Source organism: Phocoena sinus, chromosome 8 (genome assembly GCF_008692025.1).
Source record: "Phocoena sinus isolate mPhoSin1 chromosome 8, mPhoSin1.pri, whole genome shotgun sequence".
NCBI classification, from domain to species: domain Eukaryota; kingdom Metazoa; phylum Chordata; class Mammalia; order Artiodactyla; family Phocoenidae; genus Phocoena; species Phocoena sinus.
The window spans coordinates 12136977-12163759 of NC_045770.1; the positions used below are offsets into that span (position 1 = coordinate 12136977).

At 50.2% G+C, this 26783-nt stretch overlaps 1 protein-coding gene across 1 annotated transcript in view; it reads right to left on the bottom strand.

Annotated features, from left to right (window-relative positions):
* Positions 1-23903, bottom strand: part of GRIK4 (glutamate ionotropic receptor kainate type subunit 4) — a 307625-nt gene extending 283722 nt beyond the window's left edge. Inside the window, exon 1 of the mRNA XM_032640427.1 lies at positions 23822-23903. Within this exon, the coding sequence (XP_032496318.1) occupies positions 23822-23903 (82 nt within the window). The remainder of the gene's footprint in view (positions 1-23821) is intronic.
* Positions 23904-26783: the final 2880 nt, after the last annotated feature.

Genomic DNA, 26783 nt, shown 5'->3' on the forward strand with positions numbered 1-26783 from the left:
GACCAGAGGAAGCTGAGAGAAATAATAATAGAACAGCCATCTCTCAGTTACGTTGGGGTTGATTATTCACTTTGCGGATTATCCCTGGATAACTGAAATCCTAAATGAGCTTCTCCCACCGCTCAGTGCACTTTTGGATCATCCCCTTCAGTTTCCCGGATGGTGTATGCACATGGAATGCAGAGTCATTTTGATGTGTGCCTGATGGAACATAATCAACAAGGTAGATCGGAAGCAGAAACATCACAATGCCTTCCAAAGCCAACAGCACTCATGCTGGGACAGTTGGTTATTTTGATTCTCCACATCGCTGCTCTCTTCTATTAGCATATGTAATGGAGAGTAATGTGTTGGCTTTCACAGGTAAAGGTGATGCAGCCTATCCACTACCAGTAGGACATCTGAGCTTCCCTGGCATGAAAAGGACAGGCACTGTGCAGGTCTTCTGGGAAATAAAACTACTATAAGGTCAGAAGCCCAGCCCGAACAGAGCGTTTAGTCTTGCTAGGAAGATGTCATACGCCTAAATAATTATAGTACCAGGTATAAGTGATTTAAGTACCATAAGAGTAACAGAAATACAGAAATTTGTGCAAAAGCTCATTTGGTATTGAGTTGATCATAGACTTCAGGACCAAGGTGGCAACAGAGTTTAACCTTGAAAGACAGCAAAACTGGAAATGATCCAAGGGGAGGGGAGATTATGAGCAAAGACACAGAGCTGAAAAAAATGCAGCATAGGTACAAGGAATTCAGTTCGATGGAGGTCCCTATCAAGAAGAATTTTTTAAAAAGTAACAACATTTATGAAGCATTTCTTATGTGTCATGTATTTTTTTTTTTTTTTTTTTTTTTTTTTTGCGGTACGCAGGCCTCTGACTGCTGCGGCCTCTCCTGTTGCAGAGCACAGGCTCCGGACGCGCAGGCTCAGCGGCCATGGCTCATGGGCCCAGCCGCTCCGTGGCATGCGGGATCCTCCCGGACCGGGGCACGAACCCGCGTCCCCCGCATCGGCAGGCAGACTCTCAACCACTGCGCCACCAGGGAAGCCCTGTGTCATGTATTTTATATACATTGTCTCAACTGGTCTCGAAAACGCTCCTCTGATGTAGATATTATTCATCTCACTTTAGAGGTAAACAGACTCGTAAGCAAATTAATTTACTCAAGACCCATCAGCTGACAAGTGCACGGTAGGATTCAAGTCCAAGACTGTTTGGCTCTAAAGCCCACACACTTGCTGCCTCTGAGGGTAGCATAACTGACCCTCAGCCTGAATGGTTCTATCACACATGGGGGACCTCCCACATACAGCTGACATGGAAGTTGTTCACATCGAGATGGTAGTCACAGCCACAGAGTGGACAAGACAGCCCAGAAAGGGTGAGGGAAGAGGAAAGGGCTCAGGGAAGAAGAGTCAGAAAAAGAGATGAAGAAGTAGTTAGGAGTAGAAGAATGGAGAAGACTAATGGAAACGAAGGTCAAGAGAAAGTTTCAAACAGGAAGTGGTCATCAAAACTATAACTGCTGCACAGAGGTAAAGGAGGTTGAGAGGATGAAGACCAAGAAAACGCCATTTGGTTGGTGGTCTTGAAAAGAATGATTTTAATGGCAAGAAGAGTGCCTACATCCAGGTGTATGCATGGTGAATAGCTGGCCTGACCCAGGGACACGGGCCACAGCTGGAGTTGAGCTTTCAAAACTGCCCTGATGGCAGGAAAGTCATCATCTGAGGGTACCTGTTAAAAATATGAATTTCCAGGTCTCAACCCAGCCCCACCAGTTGGAATCTCCAGGGAGGAGGGCCCGGGAAGTGGCCCAGAAGCTTCTTTTATTTTTAAAAAAATTTTTTGATTTATTATTTATTTATAAATTTATTTATTTTATTTATTTATTTTTGGCTGAGTTGGGTCTTTGTTGCTGGGCGCGGGCTTTCTCTAGTTGTGGCGAGCAGGGGCTTATCTCTAGTTGTGGCGAGCAGGGGCTACTCTCCGTTGCAGTGCGCGGGCTTCTCGTAGCGGTGGCTTCTCTTGTTGTGGAGCACGGGCTCTAGAGCGCAGGCTCAGTAGTTGTGGCGCACGGGCTTAGCTGCTCCGCGGCATGTGGGAATCTTCCCCGGGCCAGGGCTCGAACCCATGTCCCCTGCATTGGCAGGCGGATTCTTAACCACTGTGCCACCAAGGAAGCCCCCGGAAGGTTCTTAAATCACCAGCGCTAGATTAGTGTTTCTCAAACTTTAATGAACCGGAGAATCACCTGGGTGGTTGGCTAAATTGTAGATACTGATTTTATAGGTCTGGGATAGGGCTTGAGATGCGGCATTTTAACATACTCCCAGGTGATTTCAATGCTGCTGGTCTGAGGACCATAATTTTAATGACAAAGGACTAAACCAAAACTTACTCGTCTCAGAGAGGTGGGTGCCAACACCTGTTCTTCTTGGCACCTTCTGTTTTTACCACCTGCGGACCGTGCTCCTGGCTCCTTTCCACACTCACCGATAGATGGCAGCAGATCTAAATGTCATCGTCCACAGAAGTACAGGCTCAGAGATTCCATTTCACTCCATCTGACCTCCTGTATACCCTAAAAAGCACCCTTCATTCACTTCCCCAAGACAGGCAATTGGATCAGATGAGCACAGAAAAGCTTCCCTTGATGACTTTGGTACAGAGAAAGTGAGATCTCCCTTTACTAGGCTCCTATACCATATATTATCTGCACCTTTCATTGGGCACTTAAATATGTTTTGCCTTACTACAGTTATTAAGTTGTCTTACACTGTCATTCAATTTTTCATATGTGTTAGTATTGTCTCCACAAGCCCTTGGAGGTCAGGAATCAAATTCTATCCTTTTTCTTCTTAAGATTGACTATGAATGAGAGAATGAATCCATCAATCATCAATTAAATCAAATGTATATTCTATTTGTTGCATTCTGCTTTCTCCCAGAAAAAAAAAGAAAAAAGAAAAAAAAGGCTTACCAGAAAGTGTTAACGGTCTGGAAAAGTTTTGCGCTTATTTGCAAGCCTGTGTTCATGATTTATCCCTTGAGAATCTTCTAACACATCACTAGGAAAAACTTTTCCTAGCCTGGCAACTGGACACTCCAGGGCTAGTGTTTGCTTTATCTAGGATGGAGTGTGAGGTCACATTGGACTGACATGGTGTCAGCCAGTCTACCAAGAGACATGCTGATCTTTCAAAAACATTCCCTATTTTTCTATAGCTAGTCTACCATCATTGGCCAATATGCCCCCCAGACATAAAATTCAGTTTTCCATTCTTACTTGCCAATTAAAATATTTTGCCTGGTTAAGTCTTTAGATACTTCAATCTTGCCGCTTACTGTGGATTCACTAAGACTATGTCTACTTTGCCAAATGGTGTCTTTCTTGAGTAATGTTTTTGAGTAAACATTTTAGGTTGCTCAGTCCTAGATTCTCCATACCGTTCTCTCCCTAGAAGGCTGCCTGATCCCGTGGCTCAGGATCCCACTTACATGCCAGTGACTCCCCTCTTTATCTAACCGTCCAAGACCTCTCTTCTGAGGTCTACTGTCTTATAACCATTTGACTGCCTGACATCTCGACTTGGATATCTCACAGTTCCTAACCTCCCCTTCCCCCAACCCCAAACCCAAGGCTGCTCCTCTTCCATTCTTCCCCTTTTTAATAAATGACACCTCTATGGGCTTCCCTGGTGGCGCAGTGGTTGAGAGTCCGCCTGCCGATGCAGGGGACACAGGTTCGTGCCCCGGTCCGGGAAGATCCCACATGCCGCGGAGCGGCTGGGCCCGTGAGCCATGCATGGCCACTGAGCCTGCGCGTCCGGAGCCTGTGCTCCGTAACAGGAGAGGCCACAACAGTGAGAGGCCCACGTACTGCAAAAAAAATAAATAAATAATAAAATAAAATAAAATAAATGACACCTCTGGCCACCTAGCTGGTCAAGCCAGAAACCTGGTCATTCTAACCTTCCTTCATCCTCCACATCCAATTTATTACCAAGACTGATCAATTCAACTTCAAAAAGATCCGTTTACTTCTCACCATCCCATTTTTTGAGTTTTCAAAAAACTTTTTGAGCACTCATTTGTACCCTCAACAATTTAGAGTGCCCACTCTATAGTGATCAAAGCTCTCAGAAGAGCACAGCAAGTTCAGGAAAGACCCATAAGCAAACCTGCTAGGATAAAGGTGTTCCTAAGACATAATGACCCAAGAGAGTGTGAACAGTAAGAGGGAGGGGAAAACGGTGCCCGGCAACACTTCATGGGGAACAGGACATTTAAACTGGGTTTTAGAGAATGAGTAGGGATTCATCAGGCAGTTGCATGGACAAAGTCCTTCTGGGTATGGTGACAGGTAAAGTATGACATGTTCAGGGAATCCAGCAGAGCAGAGTCGGGAGGGTAGGTGGAGATGTGACTGGTGAGACGGGCAGGGGCTAGATCACATGGGGTGCTGTTATGGACCGAACTAGGTTTCCCTAAAATTCATATGTTGAAACCTAAGCCCCCTGTACCTCAGATTGTGACTATATTTGGAGATAATATCCTTTAAAGAGGTGACTGAGTTACAATGAAGTCATTAGGGCGGGTCTTAATCCAATCTGACCAGTGTCCTTACAAGAAAAGGAAATGTGGACACACAGAGAGAACACCAGAAGGGCATGTGCACAGAGAAAAGACCACATGAGGAAATGGTGAGAAGGCAGCCGTCTGCAAGCCAAGGAGAGAGGGCTCAGGAGAAACCAAACCCACCAGCAGCTTGATGTTGGACTTCCAGCCTCCGGAACTGTGAGAAAATTAAGTTCTGTTGTTTAAGCCACACAGTATGTTGGCATGGAAGCCCTAGCAAATGAATACAGGCGCTATATGCAACTGAGTTTGAACCTGGAGGTTATAGGTGACTGGGGAAGGGTTTAAGCAGGGAAAAGACTCTTTATCCATCCATCCCTCACTCCACATATGCAATGTGGAAGCTGCCTCAGGCACTAGAAGTACAGGTCAAAGAAGCCCTATCTGCAGAAATGATACTTTAGCCTGGGATGAGAAAAAGGGGGCGGGGATGTCAAATTATGGTCTAGACAAAGTATGTGTGAGGCCCTAAGACAGGAAGGCTCTGGGCACATTCAGGAACCTAACATTAGACCAGTGTGGGCAGAGCTGGGTGAGAGAGACGAACTCTAAGAGATGCAGACGGAGGGGTCAAGGCCAGATCATGCTGGGCTTCAAAGGCCTCATAAGCAAGTGTGTCCCTTCTCTGGAGAATTCCCCTCTGGGCCCAGGCCAACTCCCCGATGGGGGCAGAAGCTGAGGCCACTTCCCTTCCACTGAGCAGCTGGGGAGGCTCTCCCCGCTTGCCCGTCTGGCTGCCCATCAGCCGCCAAGGTGACACCACCAAATGCATTTCTTCCCAGCCAGGGCGCTGAGAGACACAGGATTTGCATTTCAATTTGACTTTATTCAGATGATTCCAGCCAAAGCTTGGAAATCACTCCCCTTGTCATTCTCTCACCAGTTCTGTTTTCCTTTTTTTCCTCCCTCCACCCCACGGAGGGCTCCTTTTTCCTTGACATCCTGCTCCTGGATGCTGAGAAAAGTCATCCTTAACAGCAGTTTTATTGCCAGGTCATACGAACACAATGAAGGAAATCACTGTTAATTTTTATGAATTATCTCATCATCTGCAACTGATTAACAGCTGCAGAAAGAGCAGGAATTCTGTCTCCCCTCGGACAGCCTTTACCTGGAGCACGCTTCCCAGCCGCCCTACTCTTGCTGTCAGGAGGGTCCTCTGCTGGAGAAGGGCACTTCCTCTCCAGCAGCCTGCCACCTCCACAGCCCCCAGCCCCAATTCTGCGCTTTCTGGCCCGCCCCAGCCTGGGCAGGCAGCGGGGGGCGGGGGCTGACCCTTTCCACTCAGCAGTCGCTGGGCCACCTGTGATGCAGATGATTTAGGTTAGCTGGAAACTTTATTAAAATCCAATCTAAGTGGGCCGCCGCTGCCCTGTTCTCATTACCCTCTCTCTGCAAAATCAGGCCTTGGCCCCTGTGCCTCTCCGAATGTGTCTACAAAACTGAGTGAACAGGCAGCCAACAGCTAAATGGCACTTAATCAGGGTATAATCTAAACCCAGGTGGACAGTAAATACTTAGGGGGGCAGAGGGAAGAGAGCAAGGGAAGAGAAAACAACGGAGGAGAAGGACAGGAGGACGCGCAAATGCATCTGTTGCAGCCTCCAGAGAGAGGAACTGCTGGGAAACACAGAATCCCGGGCTAGACAGGGTCCGGAGGACCACAGCTGGAGAAACGGGGGCCCAGAGGGGTGACGTGACCCCTTAACATTCAACAGCTCGCGAAGCCTGGGGCTCATTCTCCTCCTGGGCTTCCCTCCCGAGCCCTGAGCTTCTCCGGTCCCGGTTCCTGCCCGCGCCGGCTTCTGCCCCCAGTCCCTCTCTATCTTCCACCACCTAACCGCGTCCCTTCTTGCGGCTGTCTGAGGAGCCTCTCCTCAGACACCCTGGCATGTGGCCAAACCCCAGGCGGCTGCTGGTTGCGTCTGCAGAGATGAAGGGAAGGGCACGGAGGGATGGGGGTGAAAGGGTGCGAGGCCGGCCCGCCCCAGCGTGGGGCAGTGCCTCCCCGGGGGGGAGTTGGGCATCAGATCCACTTCGGGCAGGGGGTCCCTGTGATGCTGGCCCGAGCACGCAATCCTCCTTCTAAAGGTAAGATGCTCCAACAGTGTGTCTGCTAGAACTGAAAAGGCCAGAGGCTGTACGTCATGTTACAGGGAGGAGAGGGGCGCTGGGAGGATGTTCTGGAAGTTTACTTTTTGCACCCAGCCTGCGTCTCTTTCTCCTCCTTTCTAAACTCTGAGACACACAGCCAGCTAACATCTTCCCTCCTTCCCCCGCCAGAATGTTCCAGGCCCCTTGCCGTTCTATTTCAGTATGTGTAACCTAGCTCCTGTAGTCCCTGCTTCCTGCCCCAGGGGCCCCATTTTCAAAGCCATTGGGTATATAGTCCTGAGGGGAACAAACACCTTCTCCATGGTAGCCCAAGGTAAGAACTGAGTCATTCATTCATTCATTCATTCATTCATCCCACCAATGTTTACTGAAAACCTGCTATGAGCAAGGCTGGGGGAGTGACAGGTAGTAAGACGTGGTCTTGGCCCCCAGAGAAACCAGCGCCTGAACAAACACTCGTCACTATGTCACGTGGGCTGAGGGCTGAGGTGGAGCCGGCTGCCCACACCGTGCTGTGGGAGCGGGAAAGGGCAGAGAGCCCTGTGAGTGGGGAAGGAAGGGACAGTCAGGGAAGTTTTCTTAGAGGAACAGCGAGGCCTTGAATGATGAAGAAAATTCTGCAGGGCACGCAAGGTGAGCAGTATTCCAGGCGGATGGAGCAAAGGTCCAGAGATTGGAGAGGCAGGGGCGTTCCGGGGACGCCAGTGTGTCTGGAGGGCAGGATGCCCACTGGTGAGCGTTTACAGGGCAGGGATGGGAATGGGGACGTGATGATGATGGGGCTGTCTAGATGGTCTGCAGCCTGCCTGCAAAGGCTTCAGATGCCCTGGAAAGGAGCTTGAGGTTCCTTCTAGAAAGACGAGCTGGGCAACAGGGAGGAAGTGAGAGGTGAAAGGGAGAGCACCCAGGGGCTCCGAGGGGCTGTGGTGGGACAGGTTCTCCTGTGGTGGGATACGGCTTCCCATCCTTGGGCACCAGGGCCCAGAAGTGCCCAGGCCTCTACCGCCTCCACCTTCAGACGCCCTGGCTGCCCCACTCTGGGGCTTGGGAAGGGAGGTCCCATCGTCTGAGAAACCTTTACTCAACATCCTGAAACCCTCATTCCCCGCCCCACCCAGTGGCCTGCTCCAGGTGTGTCCCAGGTGGCTCTGGGTGGAGCATGCCCTGGGGACTGCTGGCAGCTCATCCCCGAGCAGGTTGTAAAGCACTCAGAAAGCACAAAGGAAGCCAAGAACTCCAGTCTCCACATGCTTTTCAGGCCTCAGGGACAAGTTTTCCATTCTTTTCCTGGGCTCTTTACTCAAAAAGTTAAGCTTATGCAAGAGGAGAGGATACTGGTTTTGAAGTAGGCAGGACGGTATCATGGGCATACAGCTGCCAGAGGTTTTGATGCCAGCTCCGGACACACCAGCTGTGTGACCCTGGGTAACTTATTTAACTCTCTGAGCCTCAGTTTTCTCATCTGTAAAACAGACACGATGGCAGCATTCAACGACTTTGAACAGCGTGGTCCCTGGCACATAACAAATATTACTTGATAAATGTTGCTGTTATTATAAGTCTAGATATTTCTGACCCCCAAAGCCCCAACTCTTACTTTATACTCTTCTTTCCCTTTTTTTTAGGGTGTTCTCTCCAACTCCCATCCCCACTCCCTCTATACCAAAGGACTGCTCCTTTTTTAAAAAAAAATACTCCTGGGGCTTCCCTGGTGGTCCAGTGGTTAACACTCCGCGCTTCCACTGCGTGGGGTGTGGGTTTGATCCTTGGTTGGGGAACTAAGAGCCCGCATGCTGCGGGGCACGGCCAAAAAATAATAATAATAAAAATTAAAAGTACTCCCAGCAGAGCCTGTCACCTGGTCTTCAGGACCACCTGCCAAGCCCCCTTCTCTCTCAGTCCCCTGGGGCTTTGTGCTGATCTTACAACGCAGGGACTCTCCGGGTCCCTCTCCTAGGCACCTTCCTGGGAGAGAAGCACCCAGTACGTTTAACAGGGCAGAATAAACAGCAATAATAATATATGTTGAGGCATTAGCCACATAAGTAATCAAAGATCACCGCCATATGATTCCTGGTTAAACACCATTTGGAACCTAATAAACAAGTGGCTGTAAATACAGGCAGCGAGCAGATTCGTCCCCCCTGAGCGGCGCAGCCTCTGCTCTTATTTTTAGCCCAAAGGTGCCTTCAGCGCTACTCTTGTGGTTCAATTTTAAGTTAATTTCTCTGTCAAATGTCTGCAAAGGAAACCGGCAAGGGCAGGGGGCAATGAGCGGGGCTCAGGTGCGGCGTCTGCCTTCTGCTCTCTAAAGAAATCAAGGCGTCCCAGGGGTCTTGGGTAGAACTCGTTCATACCCACCTTCTCCCCACTCCTCCCAGGGGCTCCGCGGAGGGGAGCACAGTAGGGGTTAAGGATGGGGAGTGCCTAGTGTGGCGGACAGAGCACGGGCTTGGGGCCAAAGAAATCTGGGTTCAAATCCAGGGTCTTGGGGCTTCCCTGGTGGTGCAGTGGTTAAGAATCCACCTGCCAACGCAGGGGACCTGGGTTCAAGCCCTGGTCCGGGAAGATCCCACATGCCACGAAGCAACTAAGGCCATGCTCCACGACTACTGAGACTGCGCTCTAGAGCCATGAGCCACAACAACTGAGCCCACATGCCACAACTACTGAAGCCCGCACGCCTAGAGCCTGTGCTCCACAACAAGAGAAGCCATCACAATGAGAAGCCTGCCCACTGCAACAAAGACCCAATGCAGCCAAAAATAAGTAAATAAAATAAATTTATAAAAAAAAAAATCCAGGGTCTTCCATGTTCTGCATGGGTGACCTCAGTCTCTCCAGGCCTCGGTTTCTGTACCTACAGACCAGACATTATCAAACCTACCTCTGAAGATCGTTGTAAAAATTAAATGATGTAATTTATAGACAGTGATGGGCACATATTAGGTGCTCAGTACACATGAATGCCATTCCATCCCCTGTGATACGGTCCTTGAAAGTGATGGTCCCCCACCCTCTCATTAGATGGAAACAGGCAACATATCAAGAAGGTAAAAGAAGCCCAAAGTGCCAACGTGCCCATGGTGCCCGGACCACAGTCATCATTGCTTAACTCTGGAGCTGGCCGGTTGGCATTCAATGCTTCCCTGCTTTGTGCTCTCCTGGAGCTCCTTCATGTCTGAGTTTTGCCTTTTCTCATTAGAACATTAACAACAAAATATCCTGTTTCCAGTATTTCCCACAGACCCCGGCCCGCTGCAGGGCGCTGTCAGCGTTAAATAAGGACCAATGGACAGAGGAACAAAGTTGGACCAGCCCTAAAGCCCAGGTCTCCTAATTCCTTACTCATAGCAATACCTTCCTATATCACATGCCTTCCTAAAACACAAGAGGATCTGTTCCTTTCTGGAAGGATGACAAGCAGAGTAACAGACAGTTTGCTGTGACTCTGGGGGGACATTATTCTTTCTAGGCGCCACGGCAGGAAATAAACACATCACTCCAAGCCAAACCCAGCAGAGCCCACATGACATGGCTTCAGATAACATTCTGCTTGTAGGTTACTCCTTTAGAGGCCTGACATGTTAAATCAACGTGATGAAGTGCTTCCCGTTACACAGTCCCTTCCCAGCTCTCTCTCTCCTGTGGCACAGTCTCAGTCACAGTCATGTGGCCGTCCTGTCGGGGTCCCTCTACCCATCGAGGGAACGCATTGGCTTCAGGGCTCTGGGCTTGTCTGCTTCTCATGCAAAAGATTGACCTTAACAGGAGTCAGGCAATCAGATCAAGGGTTGGGCTGGGGCCAGTTTCCAAGTGCACGCACAGTCCCCTGCACACAGCACTGCTCCAGAGAATGAGTTCAAGAGGCTCAGGCTCCTATTTTGGGAGCCATCCAAACAGAGGAACAGAATAATGGTCCCCAAAGATGTCCACGTCTTAATCCCCGGAATCTGCCACGATTCTTCCATGGCAAAACGGACTTTGCAGAGGTCATTAAGGTTACAGACCTTGAGATGGGGGGATTATCCCGGATTATCCCAGCAGGCTCAATACAATCTCATGAGTTCTCAAAATCAGAGAACCTTTTGTGGCTGAGGTCAGGGAGCTGTGACCTGAGTATGACATGATCCTGAGCTTTGAGGATGGAAGAAGGGGGCCGTGAGCAAAGGGATGCTGCAGACTCTAGAAGCTGGGAACAGCCTCAGCTGACAGCCAGTAATAAAGTAAGAACCTCGATTTTATAACTGCAAGGAATTGAATCCTGCCAGCAACCAAAATGAGCAGGAAATGGATTCTCCCCTAGAGCCTCCAGAAAGGATCACAGCCCTGCTGACATCTTAGTTTTAGCCCATCAAGACCCATGCTGGACTTCTGACCGTAAATTAATAAATTTATCTGGATTAAAACACGAAGCCTGTGGTAAGTTGTTATGGCAGCAGTAGAAAATTGTAGTAATAGTAATTATAATAGAACTACTGATAATAACTATTATTTATTGGCCTCCTACTAATTATCAGGTACTGTGCTAGCTGTTTTGCATACATTATCGTACCTAAACCTCAACAGACAGGGTGAGTATTATTACCCCCATTTTATAGTAGCAAACAGAGGCCAAATAATTTGCCCAGGGTCACATGCTGAAACTATAATTCATTTCCAAGTCTGTGTGTCAATAAAGTCCAATCCCACCCTACTACCCTGTGGTGCCACCCGGAATTATGCTTTGCCATAATGTTGGGCAAACTACTATTTTTGCAAGAAACAAAAGAAAGGGAACTGATATTTATTAAATATTACTAGAGGCTACACACCATGTATGGTACTTTACATATCTCCTTTCAATTAACACGATAAACTCCTGCATGCTAAAGTGTTATCTCCAGCTTACAGACGGGAAACTGAGCATGAGAAAGGTTGAATAATTTGCCTGAAGGAACGTGGCTAAGAAGGGAGAGTCATACCCGTGGATTTTGAATCCGAGGCTGCCTTGTCCATAATGCCTAAGATATGAAGACTTGAATGTGAAGTCCAAGCTCCCCCAGGTGGCCATCCTCATGGCTTCATGGTAAGATAGGCACTGGATGGAGACCCAAGAGGGAGCCCCGCCCAGGCTCTAACCACAAGCCAAAGGCAACAGGTCCCGCACATCCCACAAGAGGGTGGCCCTGTCCAGCGGCCAGTACTGCTCTCTGCGAGATCATTCCTGGGCAGATGAGGAAGAAGTTGATTAAATAAAGGGAGAGCTCCAATGGGGGCAATCCATAGATACTCACACGCTATTTCAACTCCACCGAGTCCGCTCATTTGCACTTCACAACTAAATTCCTTTAGCTCTCAAGGTTTTCCCAACTGGCTCTAAAGGGGAAATTGGCATTCAACCATCATTAGAGGTAAAGATCCCTTTAGGTTCAGGAACTCCAAGGGCTCTGGGGAGAGTAGGGAAAATTCCCTACAGATGGCCATCGGAAAGCGCTCCCCTTCCCTGTCCACTGGCCCGAGGCTGCCCAGTGGCCAGCTACTGCTACTCTGTTCCCACCCAGGCCTCTTTGGAACGAGTCCTTAGCAGAGCTTCCTGCTGAGGCCCCCAGGCCTCAGAAAATGCTAAAGACAAAAATGCTAAAGTGTTGTCTTTGCCTCAGAAAATCCCTCTTCTTTCATCTGTGAGCTGAAAGCTCAGTCTCACGTGGTTAGATCCCTGCCACTGGGGGAAATTTATGAGTGTTGCCAGCAAAGTGGCATTCCCTCCCCTGCCAGTGTCACCCCCTGCTTGAAAGACCATGTACTATAAAGGGTGAGAAAGCACATCTCGGAAGAAGCCACAGGGGTGACACAACCTAGGGAACCTCCCAGCACCCGACTCCTTAACACAGGTACCTTCAGACATGGGGGCAACCTGCTGCCTGCTTTCAAAGAGTGGCATCAGGTCTGGGGTTGAGAGCAAAGTCAGCCTGAGAAGAGCCGGAGCAGGAGGTGTGAGGGCGCATCTCACAGGATGTAGATGGAGACCTAGATGGGCTTTCTTTAGCCAAAAGACGGGTCAGCCGGGGCTTGGCGGGCATGGGTCCGACCGGGGGTTCTGAACCTGGAGGCCAGATCCCATCAGGCTGGAGCAGGTGCCTGTGCTGGACTGGAAGCAGATGAGGGGAGTGCCTACCTCTGATTTGGGGACACATCCTACCTGGGAAGGAGAAAAGAGAAAACCCATTCAGAGGAGGGTGACCAGGATGACAAGTGGAATCCAAATGCTGAGAGGGAAGGAACAGTCAGATGAATCTGTGAAACGAAGAAGATGCTGGGGGCTGTGAAATGACAGCGCTTCGGACCTCGGACACGCCGTCTGAGGGAAGAGCGCAAGGCCTGTTCTGTAGGCTCCCGAGGGACAGGCGGAGCTAGGACAGTAGGTGGAAGGCACAGAGAGACAGGTTTGGCTCAACAGAGAGGAAAACCGATGGTCGGAGCTATTCAAAAGTGGACTGCGTTGGGCTACCCTGGTGGTGCAGTGGTTGGGAGTCTGCCTGCCGATGCATGGGACACGGGTTCGTGCCCGGGTCCGGGAAGATTCCACATGCCGCGGAGCGGCTGGGCCCGTGAGCCATGGCCGCTGAGCCTGTGCGTCCGGAGCCTGTGCTCCGCAACGGGAGAGGCCACAGCAGTGAGAGGCCCGCGTACTGGAAAAAAAAAAAAAAAAAAAAGTGGACTGGGTTATACTGGGGATCCTTGCCACCATCGAGATTTTGTGAATCTAAGTACAAGCAGACAGGCCAGGTGAAGCACTTGGAGAGTCTGTGGCAGACAAGAAGCAGGTACCCTGGTGAACATGGGCGGTTTCAGGAAAGAGCTGGAAGCAGGTGGCAGGGTCCCAGCTGGGAGGCTGGGTCCAGATTCAGGTCCCCAAGCTCTACGAAGACTAAGACAAGCAAGGTCTGATCAGAGTCCCACGGGAGCTCAGAAACAGTTGGAATAGGAAAGTGAGGTTTCAGACTTGATGACGAGACAGAAACTTGAGCACTGCAATGGCCGTACAGCTGGGGGAGGTGACTCTAAATCAACAGCTCGGCGTTTGGATCTGAGGGACAAAGTAAGACCAGCAGACAAGACTCATGTTGATGCTGAGTCATTAACCTGCTGGCTTGGACTTCCTCAGAATGGGATGGAGATTAGCCTGTGGACCCCGGGCTTGCCGCAGGGATCAGAGAACCTGGGGACAGGAAGCCAGCAGGGCCAGTGCACTGTCCTTGGCAAGGAACACTTGTTTAGAACTTCCTTTGTGTTGAGTGAGGCCATCATCATCTCTGCCTTCCAACAGCTTTCAAGTCTGAAGCTCCTCTGGACCTCCCTTGGGTCTGCGTCATTCGCTCATTCAGTAGACATTTAGTGAGTACCTTCTGTATACCAAGCACTGTCTTACATGCTGGGGAAACAGCAGAGAACAAAACAAAGGGCTTTTTGCCTGATGGGAGCACTCAGATAATAAGCGAATAGGACCCAGTCTGTCAGATGGTGACAAGTGCTATAGAAAAATCAAAGCAAGGAAGAGAGAGACAGAGAGATGGCGAGCAGGGCATGACCTACAGTAAGTGAGAGAGTGAACCATGCAGACATCTAGGTGAAGACTGTTCTAGGCAGAGAGAACACCAAGGAAGCCAGGGGGAGGGGCTGGTGTGGAGTGAACAAGAGGCAGAGGAGTAAGAGATGAGAACAAATAGTCATAGAACAGTGGGGCAGATCGTGGAGGGCCCTGTGGGAGGGACCCCGTAAGGACTCTTTCTTTTCCTCTGACTTGAGATGAGATGAGATGAGAAGGCACTGGAAGAGTTGAGCAGAGGACTGATGTGATTCAACTTACATTTTAAAAGAATCATCCTTGCTGCCATTTTGAGAAACAAAAGTGACAGTAAGAGAGAAGCACAGAAACTAGTAGGAAAGCTTTACAGTGATCCAAGGGAGAGAGAATATTGTCTCGGAACGGGAAAGCCACAGCGGAGGTGGCCAGGAGTGGTTGGGTTCTGGATATACTTGGAAGGTACAGCAAACAGGATTTGCTGATGGGAAGGGTATGGGATATCAGAGAAAGGTGGGGTCAAGCGTGACTTCAAGGATTGGAACCTAAGTCCAAATAGAAAGAACGGCGTGACCATGTATGCAACAGGGGAGACGGTAGGAGAAGCAGGCTTAGAGGGGCACAACGGGGGAGACGGTAGGAGAAGCAGGCTTAGAGGGGCACATCAACAGTTTGGACAAGTCAAATTTGAGTTTCTCTTAGACATCCAAAAGGGAATGAGGAGTAGGTGTGTACGTTTGGAGTTATGGGGAGAAGTCAGAGTTGGAGATGAGACCAGAGAGTCACCGCATCGAAAGCCATGAAACTGAATGAGATCACTAGGGAGTGGGTGGAGAGAGAAGAGGTCTAAGGACAGAACCCTGGGGCACATCCGTATTCAGAAGTCGGACATACGAGAAGGAATCACCAAAGGAGCCTGAGAGCCCAATGAGGGAGGGCAAGAACCAAGATGGAGTGCGACCCAGAAGCCGAGAGAGAGAAGCGTCGCAAGGAAGAGCGATAGAAAGACTATGCCAAATGCTGCCTGTGAAATGAGACCTGGGGACAGATGACTGGATGAGGCCGTGGGGGCACCATGGATGGGGGTGAAAATCTGATGGGAGGGAGGCCTATCGATTGGGTAAGAGAGGAGAGGAAATGGAGATAGCTTTGCATAAGAATTCTTTTGCAGAGTGTCTCTGCAATGGGAAGGAGAGAAACAGGGGGTTAGCTGAAGAAGGATGTGGGGTTAAGGGAGGTTTTTAAGATGGGAGATCATTCAGATCCACTAGCCAGTAGCGGGGACCACTACCTCAGTGTGAAAAGCCCGCGACACCGGAAAGGTAGAGAGAATAGAGCCCAGTCTCTCAGGATGCTGTTAGGCTGGTGGGACGGATGAAATTCAAATAAGGTTTTTTAAATGTTTGCAAAAATAGGCGGGTGTGCATCAGTGAAGACACTGCAACCCGTGCGTGACTGAGTCAGCATGTGTACCTCTCGCGCTCTGAGAATTCTGGAAGTAAGAGCTTTCCAAACCGGGTGTGGATTCTCGGCTCTTAGAAAGAGGTGAATTTAAAGCAGGATTTAGAAAAAGGGGAGAGACAGCATTTGGTGGAGGAGTGGAGAAGTGTGCTCCAGGCAGGGGAAGGCTAAGAGATGCCAACGGTGCCATTCCCAATAACAGGTGTCACTTTCCTAGCACTTACTACACGCCTGACACTACTCTAAGTGCTTTCTAGATAATAACTCATTGAATTCTCATAAAAACATGAGGTAGCAACTACTGTCATCCATGTTACAGAGGAAAAAATTGAAGTACCAAGAAATGAAGTTCTTGCTCAAGGTCATATAACTAGTAAAGCGTGGTGCTTGGATTCAAACCCAGGCAGTCTGGTTAGAGCACAGGCTCTGGCGTCCACCTCTACACCATGATGGAGCCTTCCTGAGCCAACCCCAGTGCTACCCGGAACACATCAGGCTCTGTGGTGTCCCCCTTGCTCTCCAGACTCCTATCAGCTTGGAATAGCCATAGAAGGCAACTGGGTGAGTCAGGACAGAAGGGGCTAAGGGAAGAGGGAAACACATGGGGGACCCTCTGACGGGCTGTCCCAGGTGGTCACCCACCCCCAGTTACGTTGGTTTTCCTCCTGAGTCCAGCACGGTGGCACTACCTCCCGGTCAGGGGCTGGGCACGGCCCCGGCATGGCCCCACCAGGCACCGGCTGAGCCCAGACTGGATGAGTCGGCCCCGCCCTCTGCATCACGCCCCTCGTCGGTGTGGGCTTCAGCGGCAGCGGACCCCCCACAAGCTGATCGGCTCCGAACTCAGCTCGACGGGAAGAAACACACACCAACAAGACACAGAGGGGCTGCTGGCCAGCCCGACAGCTATCGGCAGCCCCCGCCCAGCTATCTGCCCCCGCATCCAGACTAATGAGACCTAAGTGTGACCGCTGTCTTGCCTGCAGCTGAGCTGCGAGGCTGTGGGCGGGATGCGCGGGCCCCGCCGAGGCACACACGTGTCTCCCGCCCACTTGGGCTCACACACACTCAGGCGCTCAGCTGAGAGCAGGCGGCAGCCTCTGTGCTTCTCCGACACCTCGGCGGTGGCCGCAGGGAGAAAAGAAACACCCAGACAGGTCTATACCAACAGAGTAAGGAGACTCAGTAGGGCTTCATGTCTTATCTGGCTCAAGCAACTGTGGCCGAATGGGGTCATGGCTTAAATGAGGCAGACGGCTGCCTCCACTCTAAGCTCCCATGAATGGCTGTTAATGAGAACACGAGGATAAGAGGATGCCTCCCAAAGAGTATGAGAACAGACCAAAGGCTAAAGTGTTGTAGCACAGGAGCCCAGCTTGGAAGGGGTCCTGGAGGTACCAGGTCCAACCTCCCACTGACGCTGAACTCTGTCCAGCCCAGCTGTGGGGACCGCGGTATCAGAACAGCCCATTTCACCTGTCGGGTAAACATTTTTTTACATCAAACCCAAATCTCCCTCCATAATTATCATCTCTCCCTACAACAAACCACCCTCCCAAAACTAGAGCTTGCTAATGACTCACTCCCCATCCCAAGACTCTTGTAAACCACTTCACAGAGCTGGAGACAGGCTTTTGAAATTCTGACAAAATATTACCATGCCAGTTCTCTCAAAGCATGTGTGTCTCTGCTAGGCAGGGCTTCATCCAGCAGGACGGAAGATACTGTGGGTCAGCACATGTGTGGAGGGGGCAGAATGAGAGTCCGGGAAAACCAGGCCATTCTAGCACCAATGGACACAGGCAGCCATGTACCAAAATTATTTGGAGATCAGCTCTATGATCTAGGGCTTTTAGCTAGGGAACAAGAGCCACCTCCCTTCTCTCCAATACCCCTGCTTCTGGGACTTTTCCCAGTTTCCTCCTGCAGACTCACCATGACACGTTTAAGAAAACATAATGTTTCCTACTGTCACCTGCCTGTTCTCTTTAGCTCAGCCTGATTTCGTGAGGTCCTGGGTGTCGGCACTCTGGCCCACGGTGGCTTTCCCATCAAGAATGTACTGCTGGGGAACTTCCCTGGTGGCGCAGTGGTTAAGAATCGCCTGCCAGTGCAGGGGACACGGGTTCGATTCCTGGTCCGGGAAGATCCCACATGCCGCGGAGCAACTATACCCGTGTGCCACAGCTACTGAGCCTGCGCTCTAGAGCCCGTGAGCCACAACTACTGAGCCCGCATGCCACAACTACTGAAGCCTGCGCACCTAGAGTCCATGCTCCACAACAAAGAGAAGCCACCGCAGTGAGAAGCCCGCGCACCGCGACGAAGAGCAGCCCCCGCTCGCCGCAACTGTAGAAAGCCCACGCGCAGCGACGAAGACCCAGTACAGCCAGGAAGGAAGGAAGGAAGAAAAAGAAAGAATGAATGTACTGCTGGGACTTCCCTGGCGTCCAGTGGTTAGGACTCCATGCTCCCACTGCAGGGGACATGGGTTCGATCCCTGGTCAAGCAACTAAGATCCCACAAGCTGCGCAGCCAAAAAAAAAAAAAGAACGTACTACCAACAGCCTAGGCTATTCAGGACTCCGCCACCTCGGCTGTCCTCTGGTCCTCTGACTGGACGCAATAGGCCAGGCCCCCTTTGTTGCTGCCTGGGACATGTCCTATCCTCTTACTGCCCTCCATGCGAGCTTGTGCAAGCCCCAAACTCTGTGAAGCTCAGCCTCCTCTACCATAAGATGTGTTTACTTCTACCGACCTTGCAGCTTGTTGGGGAAACTGAATTAACACGTGTGTAAGAACATGTTATACACTGTAAACCGTGGCACCAATGTCACCAGGCAGTTGGGAGTCAGGAATCCTGGCACTGCCACAGTGGCCTTTGCCAACTCACTTTGCCTACTGGGACCCCAGTTTTTCACATCTGTGACATGGAGCACCTAGGCCTAATTCATCCCTCACTTCTCAGCAGAAGAGACTATGGCCGGAGCCTGTAGTTCACAAGTGGGTTCTGGAAAGGTTGAGAGAAGATAAACGTCTTCCAAGTATCCGGTGTGGTGCTCCTGGCAGCAGACCAAGCAGCAGGCGAAGACAGATGACTCCACACGGTACACTGGCCTGGATGCCTTGCTAACGGCAGCCAAGTCTCCCTCATCCCTCTGAAGATGTGGTGGCAGCAGGGGTGGGGCAGGAAGGAGAGGAGAGACAGCCTCGTGCAAGCACACCTGCGGGCAGACACCCTCATGGACTGTCTTTGACAAAATATTTACTCTTGCAAATACGTATTTTGTACACTTATTGTTAAATAAAACCAGTTGGCATTTTTGAGCACTGACCAATATCTGGGAGAAGAGAAATTTGAAAACTGACAGGTCAATTCAAGATTCAAAACTTGCCATTAGATAGCTCATCCTGCAAACATTTCCAAAGAAGTACCCCTATGGGCCAGGCACTGTGCTAGACCCAGGAATACAGACATAATAAGAAAGACACAGATCTCCTAAGGTGATCGTCAGGGGAGGGATCTGTGTCCCAGAAAGCTTTGTGCGTGGATTCCGTCTCTAGATGACAGATGAAGGAGAAAGTCATCTATTTGTCACTAATGTGAAAGACCGACTGATTGCTTATATGGGTGACTCAGTGTAGCAGAGAGATCAAGAGTTACACACTGCTCGAGATCTCATAAATCACATCACGTGGTCACAGTATGAAGGGGAGCCCACTACTCAAAAAAAACCCACAGCGAGTCCTCGGCAAGGCACAGAATTCTGTTGGTATATTTGGATCTTGGTGTGTCCGATATATTTAATACATAGCAGAACAGGATAAGAAAACCAGTGCTTTTTATTCCTCCCCCTTGCCTCCCCCAATTCTTTTATTATCTTCATCTTCATAACATTTGAATGTTCTATGTTTAACATTCTCTCTGCAGGACTTGGAGCTCATTGAGGGAAACCACCTCAGTAAGAAAATGGGAGTTATAAAGTGCTTGGGGTCCTAGTAAGACGGAGTGTCAAATAAATCCAAGCTCTCGCTGCTTCACCTCACAGGGGAAACTTCAACAAGAAAGAGGTTCAATCGCTACAATAACCTGCTGATGTCTAGTGCCACCCACGCTGAGCAGGACTCTGTACCACCCTGAGCGAGCCTTTCAAATCCCCAGGCCTCAGTCTCCTCATCTGTCTGATGGACTTTGTCTGGGTCCTTAGGAAATTATTTGGGAGTAAAAGAATCAAAAAAGAGCAACAGACTACAAAAGCAATAATGATTCCATCTTTCAATTCCTTTGCCAGATAGAACACAATATATTTAATGTGACTGCTGTGATAATGGGATAATCCCAAATGTCTCCAGGGGTGTAAAGCTGCAGTACAGCAAAGAAGAAAGAGAAGCTTTGGAGACAGGTTCGAACTGCAGCCTCTGTGTGACCTTAGATGAGTTATTTAAACTCTCCAAGCCTCTGTTTCTTCATCTATAACACCTGGTCGTTAATTCTGATGTGAAGATTGCCTGAAATATGTGAAACACCTAGCACAGTGCCTGGCAGAGTGGTAATTATTAGGGGGATCATTATTATTTAGCGCTGTGTCCTCAGTGTTGGCACATAGCACTCAATAAATACTTGTTGAGTGGATTCATACATGAATAGTTGAATCCCTCTTTTTACCATCATAGCCAAAACTTGCCTTAGAACCCAATCAGGATCTCCAGCCCGTTCCTCTTTTCCCTTTTAAGTAAGACAGATAGATGGACATTTTCCCTTTCTCCTCCTTCTCCTTTTTCTTCTACTTCTTCCAATAAGTCTACCTCTCGAAGCACAGGGAAGACCAGAAGAAACCTTAGAACAATGACGCTGCACGTGCTCTTGGCGAACCACATCTCGCAAGGGCCGTGGACTCATCCACCCACCCATTCACTGAGTTTGTGTGATATCCTCGCATACGTCAAGTGTCGGGACCTGTGTTACGTGGTCGATCTCCCTTGGAATTCAGAATCTGGTGGGAAAATGCCATAACACTCAGAGCACAACCCAGTAAGTGTGCTGGAACAGGGGAATGGGAGAATGGTTGGAAAGAGATGATCTGACTGCCACCAGCCCTGCCCCCTACTTGCTGTGTGACCTTGGCCAAATCACCACCCCCTCTGGGCCTCCCTCCTCATCTGCGAAATGAGCAGGTTGGAAAATGGAATCCATAGAATCCTTTACGGTTCTAAGATATGATGATGATCCCTTTAAGTCATGGAGGGCTGAAGAGATGGTGAGGGTGGTCTTCTCGGGGCATTTATTAACTGGCGGCTCTCACAGTCATCACTCAGAGGACCCAGAGGGACAGAAGCAAAATCAAAAGACATTTTCAGAAGACAGATGACTGAAACAGGTTGACATATGTGTGAGAGTTTGGGGAATTTATGCGGGCAGCCTCGCCATCATAAATAAAATCCCTTTCCCCCTCCCAAAGCCTCATTCGTTGAGTAAACACCGGACACTGTAATAGACAATTTGGCTGTATCTCCCGCCCCGTGCCTCACTTGAATGAAAACCAGCAGTCCCACGGCAGGGTGGTGGGCTCGCCACCTCTTTCCAAACGTCCACGTTGTCACCAGCTGACAAGCGGGGCGGGGGTTGGAGCAGGCGGGGCAATTTATCTCCGAGATTCCCGGTCCCTCCGTGCAGCCTCACTCTCACAGCCATCTACTCTGAGGCTGGAGGTTTGGGAGGAACCCCAGAAGGATCAAATGTGGGGAGAAGTGACCCGTAGGAAGTGGGGGAAGGAGCAGCAGCCCCTCCCTTTCCTGCGAGCCTCTGGAGGACCTGGGGGACCCGTCGCCGTCAACGCTGGTCCAGCCCATCTGTGTGCAAGGCTGCCTGCCACTAAGCACAGCTACTTGTGTCTTCTTGACCTACTTCTCCTCCCATCTCTGCCCTACTCCACATCCCCTCTGGAGTCCGTGTAATTAGCACCTTTCCATCCATAAAGCTCCCGGCTCCCAGGATAACCAAGGAGACAGCAAAACAAGCCCTGGCATTGCTGTTGTGGCTTTTCTTTACTTTCCTCTGTCTTTGCTGGCTTCACTCTGCTTCCTGGCCTCTGGAGACTAGGCCCAGTCTGACCTTGCCAGCCAGCAGGGCCCCTGGCTGGAGATCAGCTGGACGTAGCCTGGCATGAACCAGAACGAGTGCCAGCAGAGAGGACAGAACTGGACAAGCATTGTTCCAAGTGTGGGGATGGGAGCCTGAGGGGCCCTTTGAAGCCCTCCACTGTCGCACAGCAGGCCGGACAGGGATCTGTCAGCTCCACTTTCTGCTTCTCTCCCGGGGGACAAGTGTCAGGAGAGCCGAGGCCGCGAGGAGCTGCCAATTCTGGCTCAATCCCTTTCCGCTTCCCATTAGCCACAAATGGAAATTGATGGGTTACCGCTTTAGCCACTTATTTAGAGGAGGAGAAAACCTCACAGCAAATGCTGAATAACTGGAGGCATCTTATAAATTACGCATCTTAAGGATATGAACTGTTTTACATTGCTGCTAAACAGAATTAAATGAGGTTTTGAAGTTTCAGTAGAAGTGAATGGGGAAGAGGGAGGGAAGATTTTGTTTTTAATTCCTTTTTTCGAGTATGCAGAGTGGTGACCGAAGGCAGGGTGAGGGGAAGAACTGAGTCACTGGTCTTTGTTTCTGATTCCAATCAGCTGCCACTGTATACGCACGGAGAGACGTGCCCATGTACCCACGACGGAACACGGAGTAACTCGGGGACCTGCAGCTCAGCCTCTGGCCCACGATGCCTGGCCTTGCCAGGGCCTCCTGACCACCCACACCACCATCATGCCCATCTCTGGGACCTTAGAACCAGTCCTAATTGCAAGTAGAGGAATTCGGGAGCTTGAGGCCAAGTCCTTGGGATCCTGCATCATAATCTTCATTCTAAATCATCCTCTAACCCTTTCAGGTTCAAGTTTAGAATCCTGCCTCACTCACAGGTCCACTTTCCCCCCTTCCCACCCCAGTCTGGGCAGAGGGGCTTCACGTGGGCCCCCGTCTGGATAATTTGCCTGGTGTTTGGGTCCCTCTAGGGCTGTTGCTTGGCCTTGCCCGGGGTTCCTGCCATTGGACTGATCTTCTTGTGACCAACACACCTGCCTGGATTTCTCAATGCTGTGCCCCACCTGTCTGTCCACAATGACTCCCTTCCCTATACACATGTACACACCCCAATCCCTGATACCCCACATCTATCCCAGGCCATCAGATGACCACACATTGTCTGCTGGACTGGACTGTGTCTCCTTGTCTCTACAGCTGGGGCCGTGTCCCCAGGACCCGGATCAGCAGGCAGTGGCCCAGCCTGAAGTTAAGGAGCTTTGCTCAGTCTTGGAGGTGTTGGGGGACAGGGGAGGCAGTCGATTTCTCAGGCACTCCTGGACCCCGGAAAGAGCCAAGTCTTCCGCCAGGCACGGGGACGCTGATGGGGCCAGTGGCGGCAGTGCCTGCCCACACCCAGAACGGGCACCCCCATGACAGCAATGACAAGGGAGGGAGCTGGTGGACACACGACACTGAACTGCCCTGTCCTTCCTCTCCAGAACCAGGGTAGGGTGAGCAGACACCAAGGCAAAGGCCCTGCCAAGCAGCTGGGTCAGGGGCACCAAGAACACTTCATCTGAACACACCCTCCAGGAAGCCTTCTTGGATTGATCAGAGGAGAGAAGAGATGATCTCTGCTCTGCTCTCTAGCCCCTGGATTTGGAAGCCCCATGGCCATTCCCATCCTCCTTCACCTACAGCTGTGACCAGCTGAGTCCATCACAGACTGCAAAAGGCACTCAACATCGTTTTTCTCATCACAAGAGGAGCTGGGCAGCTTGAGCAGATTGTAGCTGTCAGCCTGTCGGCTGCCTCACCACCACCACCCTTGTCCCAGCCAAACTCAGGGAGGGCAGAGTGCAGGGTCAGATGTCCCCTGCGGACACCTGGGGTGTGGAAGGGGCATCACCCAGGGCCGGGCTGCCTCCAGGGTGCCGTAGGGGCAGCACTTACCAATCCTCAGGGAGTGCGGACTGCAGGCAACCATCACGAGCCACGTGGGAAGCAGCACCAAAGGCGCCGAGACGCGGGGCATCTTCTATAAATCCTCATGGAGCCCTCTGCTGGTCTGGGCATGACATAACTCTGCGGGAGAGTGAGGGAGCACGTGAGTAAGAGTCCTATTGGCCCAGGGGCCCAAGCTACCACCCACACAGCCTCTGTGGAGAGGACCAACACTCCCTCCACGAATCGCTGTGCCTGTAGGGGAGCTCCAGGCCGGCTCCAGGCCTCTGTCCTTCCTGCCTCTGCCCAGACTCACAGAAGCCTCAGGTTCTAAAGCCATCCTCCACCCTGACCGCCATCAAATCAGGGGTTAGGAGGGTGTGACTGTGGTTGAATGATTCATAGGGCTCCACTTTTTAAAAAATTTCTAATTGGGGATGAAAACTTTCATCTGCTCTTAAGAACAGGAGCCATGGGTGAGCAGAAAAGGAGTGGGTGGGAAGGTTAGGCCATCGTCCCGGGCACATCACATGCCCTGCTCTCTGGGGAGTGATGTTGGGGGAGTGATGGGTTCCAGTCCAGCTCCGCCACTTGCCAGCTGGGTGGCTTTTCTCGGTCACTCAACTCCATTTCCCCTCAGGTAGACTTGGCATAACAACATGTGCCTGGATGGGTTGAACTGAGGCCGAGGAGAACACAGGAGAGGCCTGGCCTAGAGCAGGGGCTACATAAATGTCAGCTCCTCCCTGGCCCAGATGGGAGAGGTCGCTTCTCAGCAAATACTGAGGGCAGAAGCGCACATCCCAGGTCATCAGCTGGTTTCCACATCTGCTGAAAACTAACCCCTCTCCATCCTTCCTCCACCAGCCCCTCTCCCTCCTAAGGCTGGGGTCAAAGCCAGAACCTTGAAGGAGCTGCTCCCTGCAAGGCAGTATGGGTATCGTCCCTCCCTGAGACCTCCTGGCACCCAGAGATCAGAGTCTGCAGGCCACCAGCCCTGCCCCATCACTGGGGTGAGGGAGGGCTGGTGAATATGCAAATATGCTAAACCAAGGTCACCTTTGGTTAGGAGACTAGTATTAAAGTGATTCATCCCCCCACCTCCAGACAGACAATCCGATAGAAAAATAGGCAAATGACTAGAACAGACACTTTGATAACGGTATATCAAAAGCTCTTGGAGCACACTTGGAAAGGTATTCAGGAAAATGCAATTTTTAACTGCAAGGAGATATCATTATACACCCACCAGAATGACTTAAAAAAAAAAAAAAGATACTATCAAATGTTAGCAAAGATGTGGAGCAACTGGAACTCTTCTACTGTGTCAGTGGGAATGTAAGTCAACGTAACTGTTGTGGAAAACTGGTCTATTAGAGCTTTACACATACCCTAATGTCCAGCAACTCTACAATAGGCATTTCCAGTAGAAATGCATGTATACACTCACCAAAGACATACTAGAACGTTCACAGCAGCACTCTTTGGGTTTGCCCAAACTGGAACCTAGCCAGATGTCCAGCAGCAGAATGGAGAGAGACATTGTCCATTCATACAATGGAATCTTACATGGAAATGAAAATGAACAATCAACAACTCCATGCACCTGTGTGGATGAATCTCACAAACATAATGTTGAGTGGAAGAAACCAGGTACAAAAGAGTATTTACAGTATGATTCTATCTATAAAAAGTACAAATGCAGACAAAACCATTGTGTGCTGTAAGAAGTCCAGCTAGTGATGACCCTTGCAGGCGGGTGGTGACTAGAAGGGGACACAGGGGGTCTTCTAGAGGTGCTGATGACATCCTGTTTCTTATTCCAGGTGCTGAGCAAAGTGTGCTCAGTTTGTGAAATCTCGTCGAGCTGTACATATCTGATGATAATGTTCACTTTTCCGTATGTGTGTTTCACTTAGTAAAGGTTTTGTTTTATGACAATCCCCCCTCCCCACAGAAGCTCGGTGTTGCAGCCTGACCCAGTACCTCGCAGCTTCCTGCACACAACTAGGCCCCTCTACCTGCAGTGTGCTCCTCTCCCCCCAACTCCTGCCATGTGCCAGGAGCGGGTGCCTCTCTATGCCATCCCAGCAGTGCCAGCTTCTCAAGGGCCAGGACTGTTTCCAGTTTACTGCTGTATCCCCAGAGGTTACTTATACAGAACAGGTGCACAGGAGATATTTGTTCAATGGATGGAGAGTCTCAAGCCACTGCCTGCTATAAGGAGACAGAGGAGAATAAAGGATAAAGGATTGGACTGCTGCAAACCTGAAACTAAAAGGACATTGTAAATCAACTACACTCCAATAAAAATTTTTTTTAAAAAAAGGATAAAGGATTGGAGCAAAAGCAACTCTGCTGTTGGCAAATCAGGCCCAGAATCTGTCCCTTAATCCATGGGTGCTGATGCAGGAAGAGATGAAAGCAAACACAGTCTCCAGGGAAGCTTGGCATTCTTACTTGTTATGGGTAAAGTCGACTGCTCAGTGACTGTCTCCCCACTAGAATTCAAGCTCGACGGATGTGGGACAGGAACAGAAATCCTGTTTGTGTCTTCTCAGGGCCCAGAACGGTGCCTGGCATATATTACAGCCTCAATAACTACTTGTTGAGTGGCGAAATGAATGGACTGTCAAAGAGGAAAGAACTGTAAAAATCTGGCTAGGCTATATAAAAATAATACTAAATATAATCATTTCTGTCAAATGCCTTCCATTTATGCCCAGTCAGCCCGCCACACAATAATTATTATGCAGACCGCTAAATCCGTGTCAGACTAGCCCGCGTAAATTGTATTTGATGACAGAACTACACTTAATCCATGCAGGCCTGACAGTCATTGTTCATGGCCTTAAAGGCTGGCTGATCCTGGAGACCACATGTAAGGACAATGGCTGAGGTTTTGGGCTGCTCTTGGATACAAAGATGAGAAATAATCTCCTCCCAAACCTACAGGGATAAAAAGAACGAT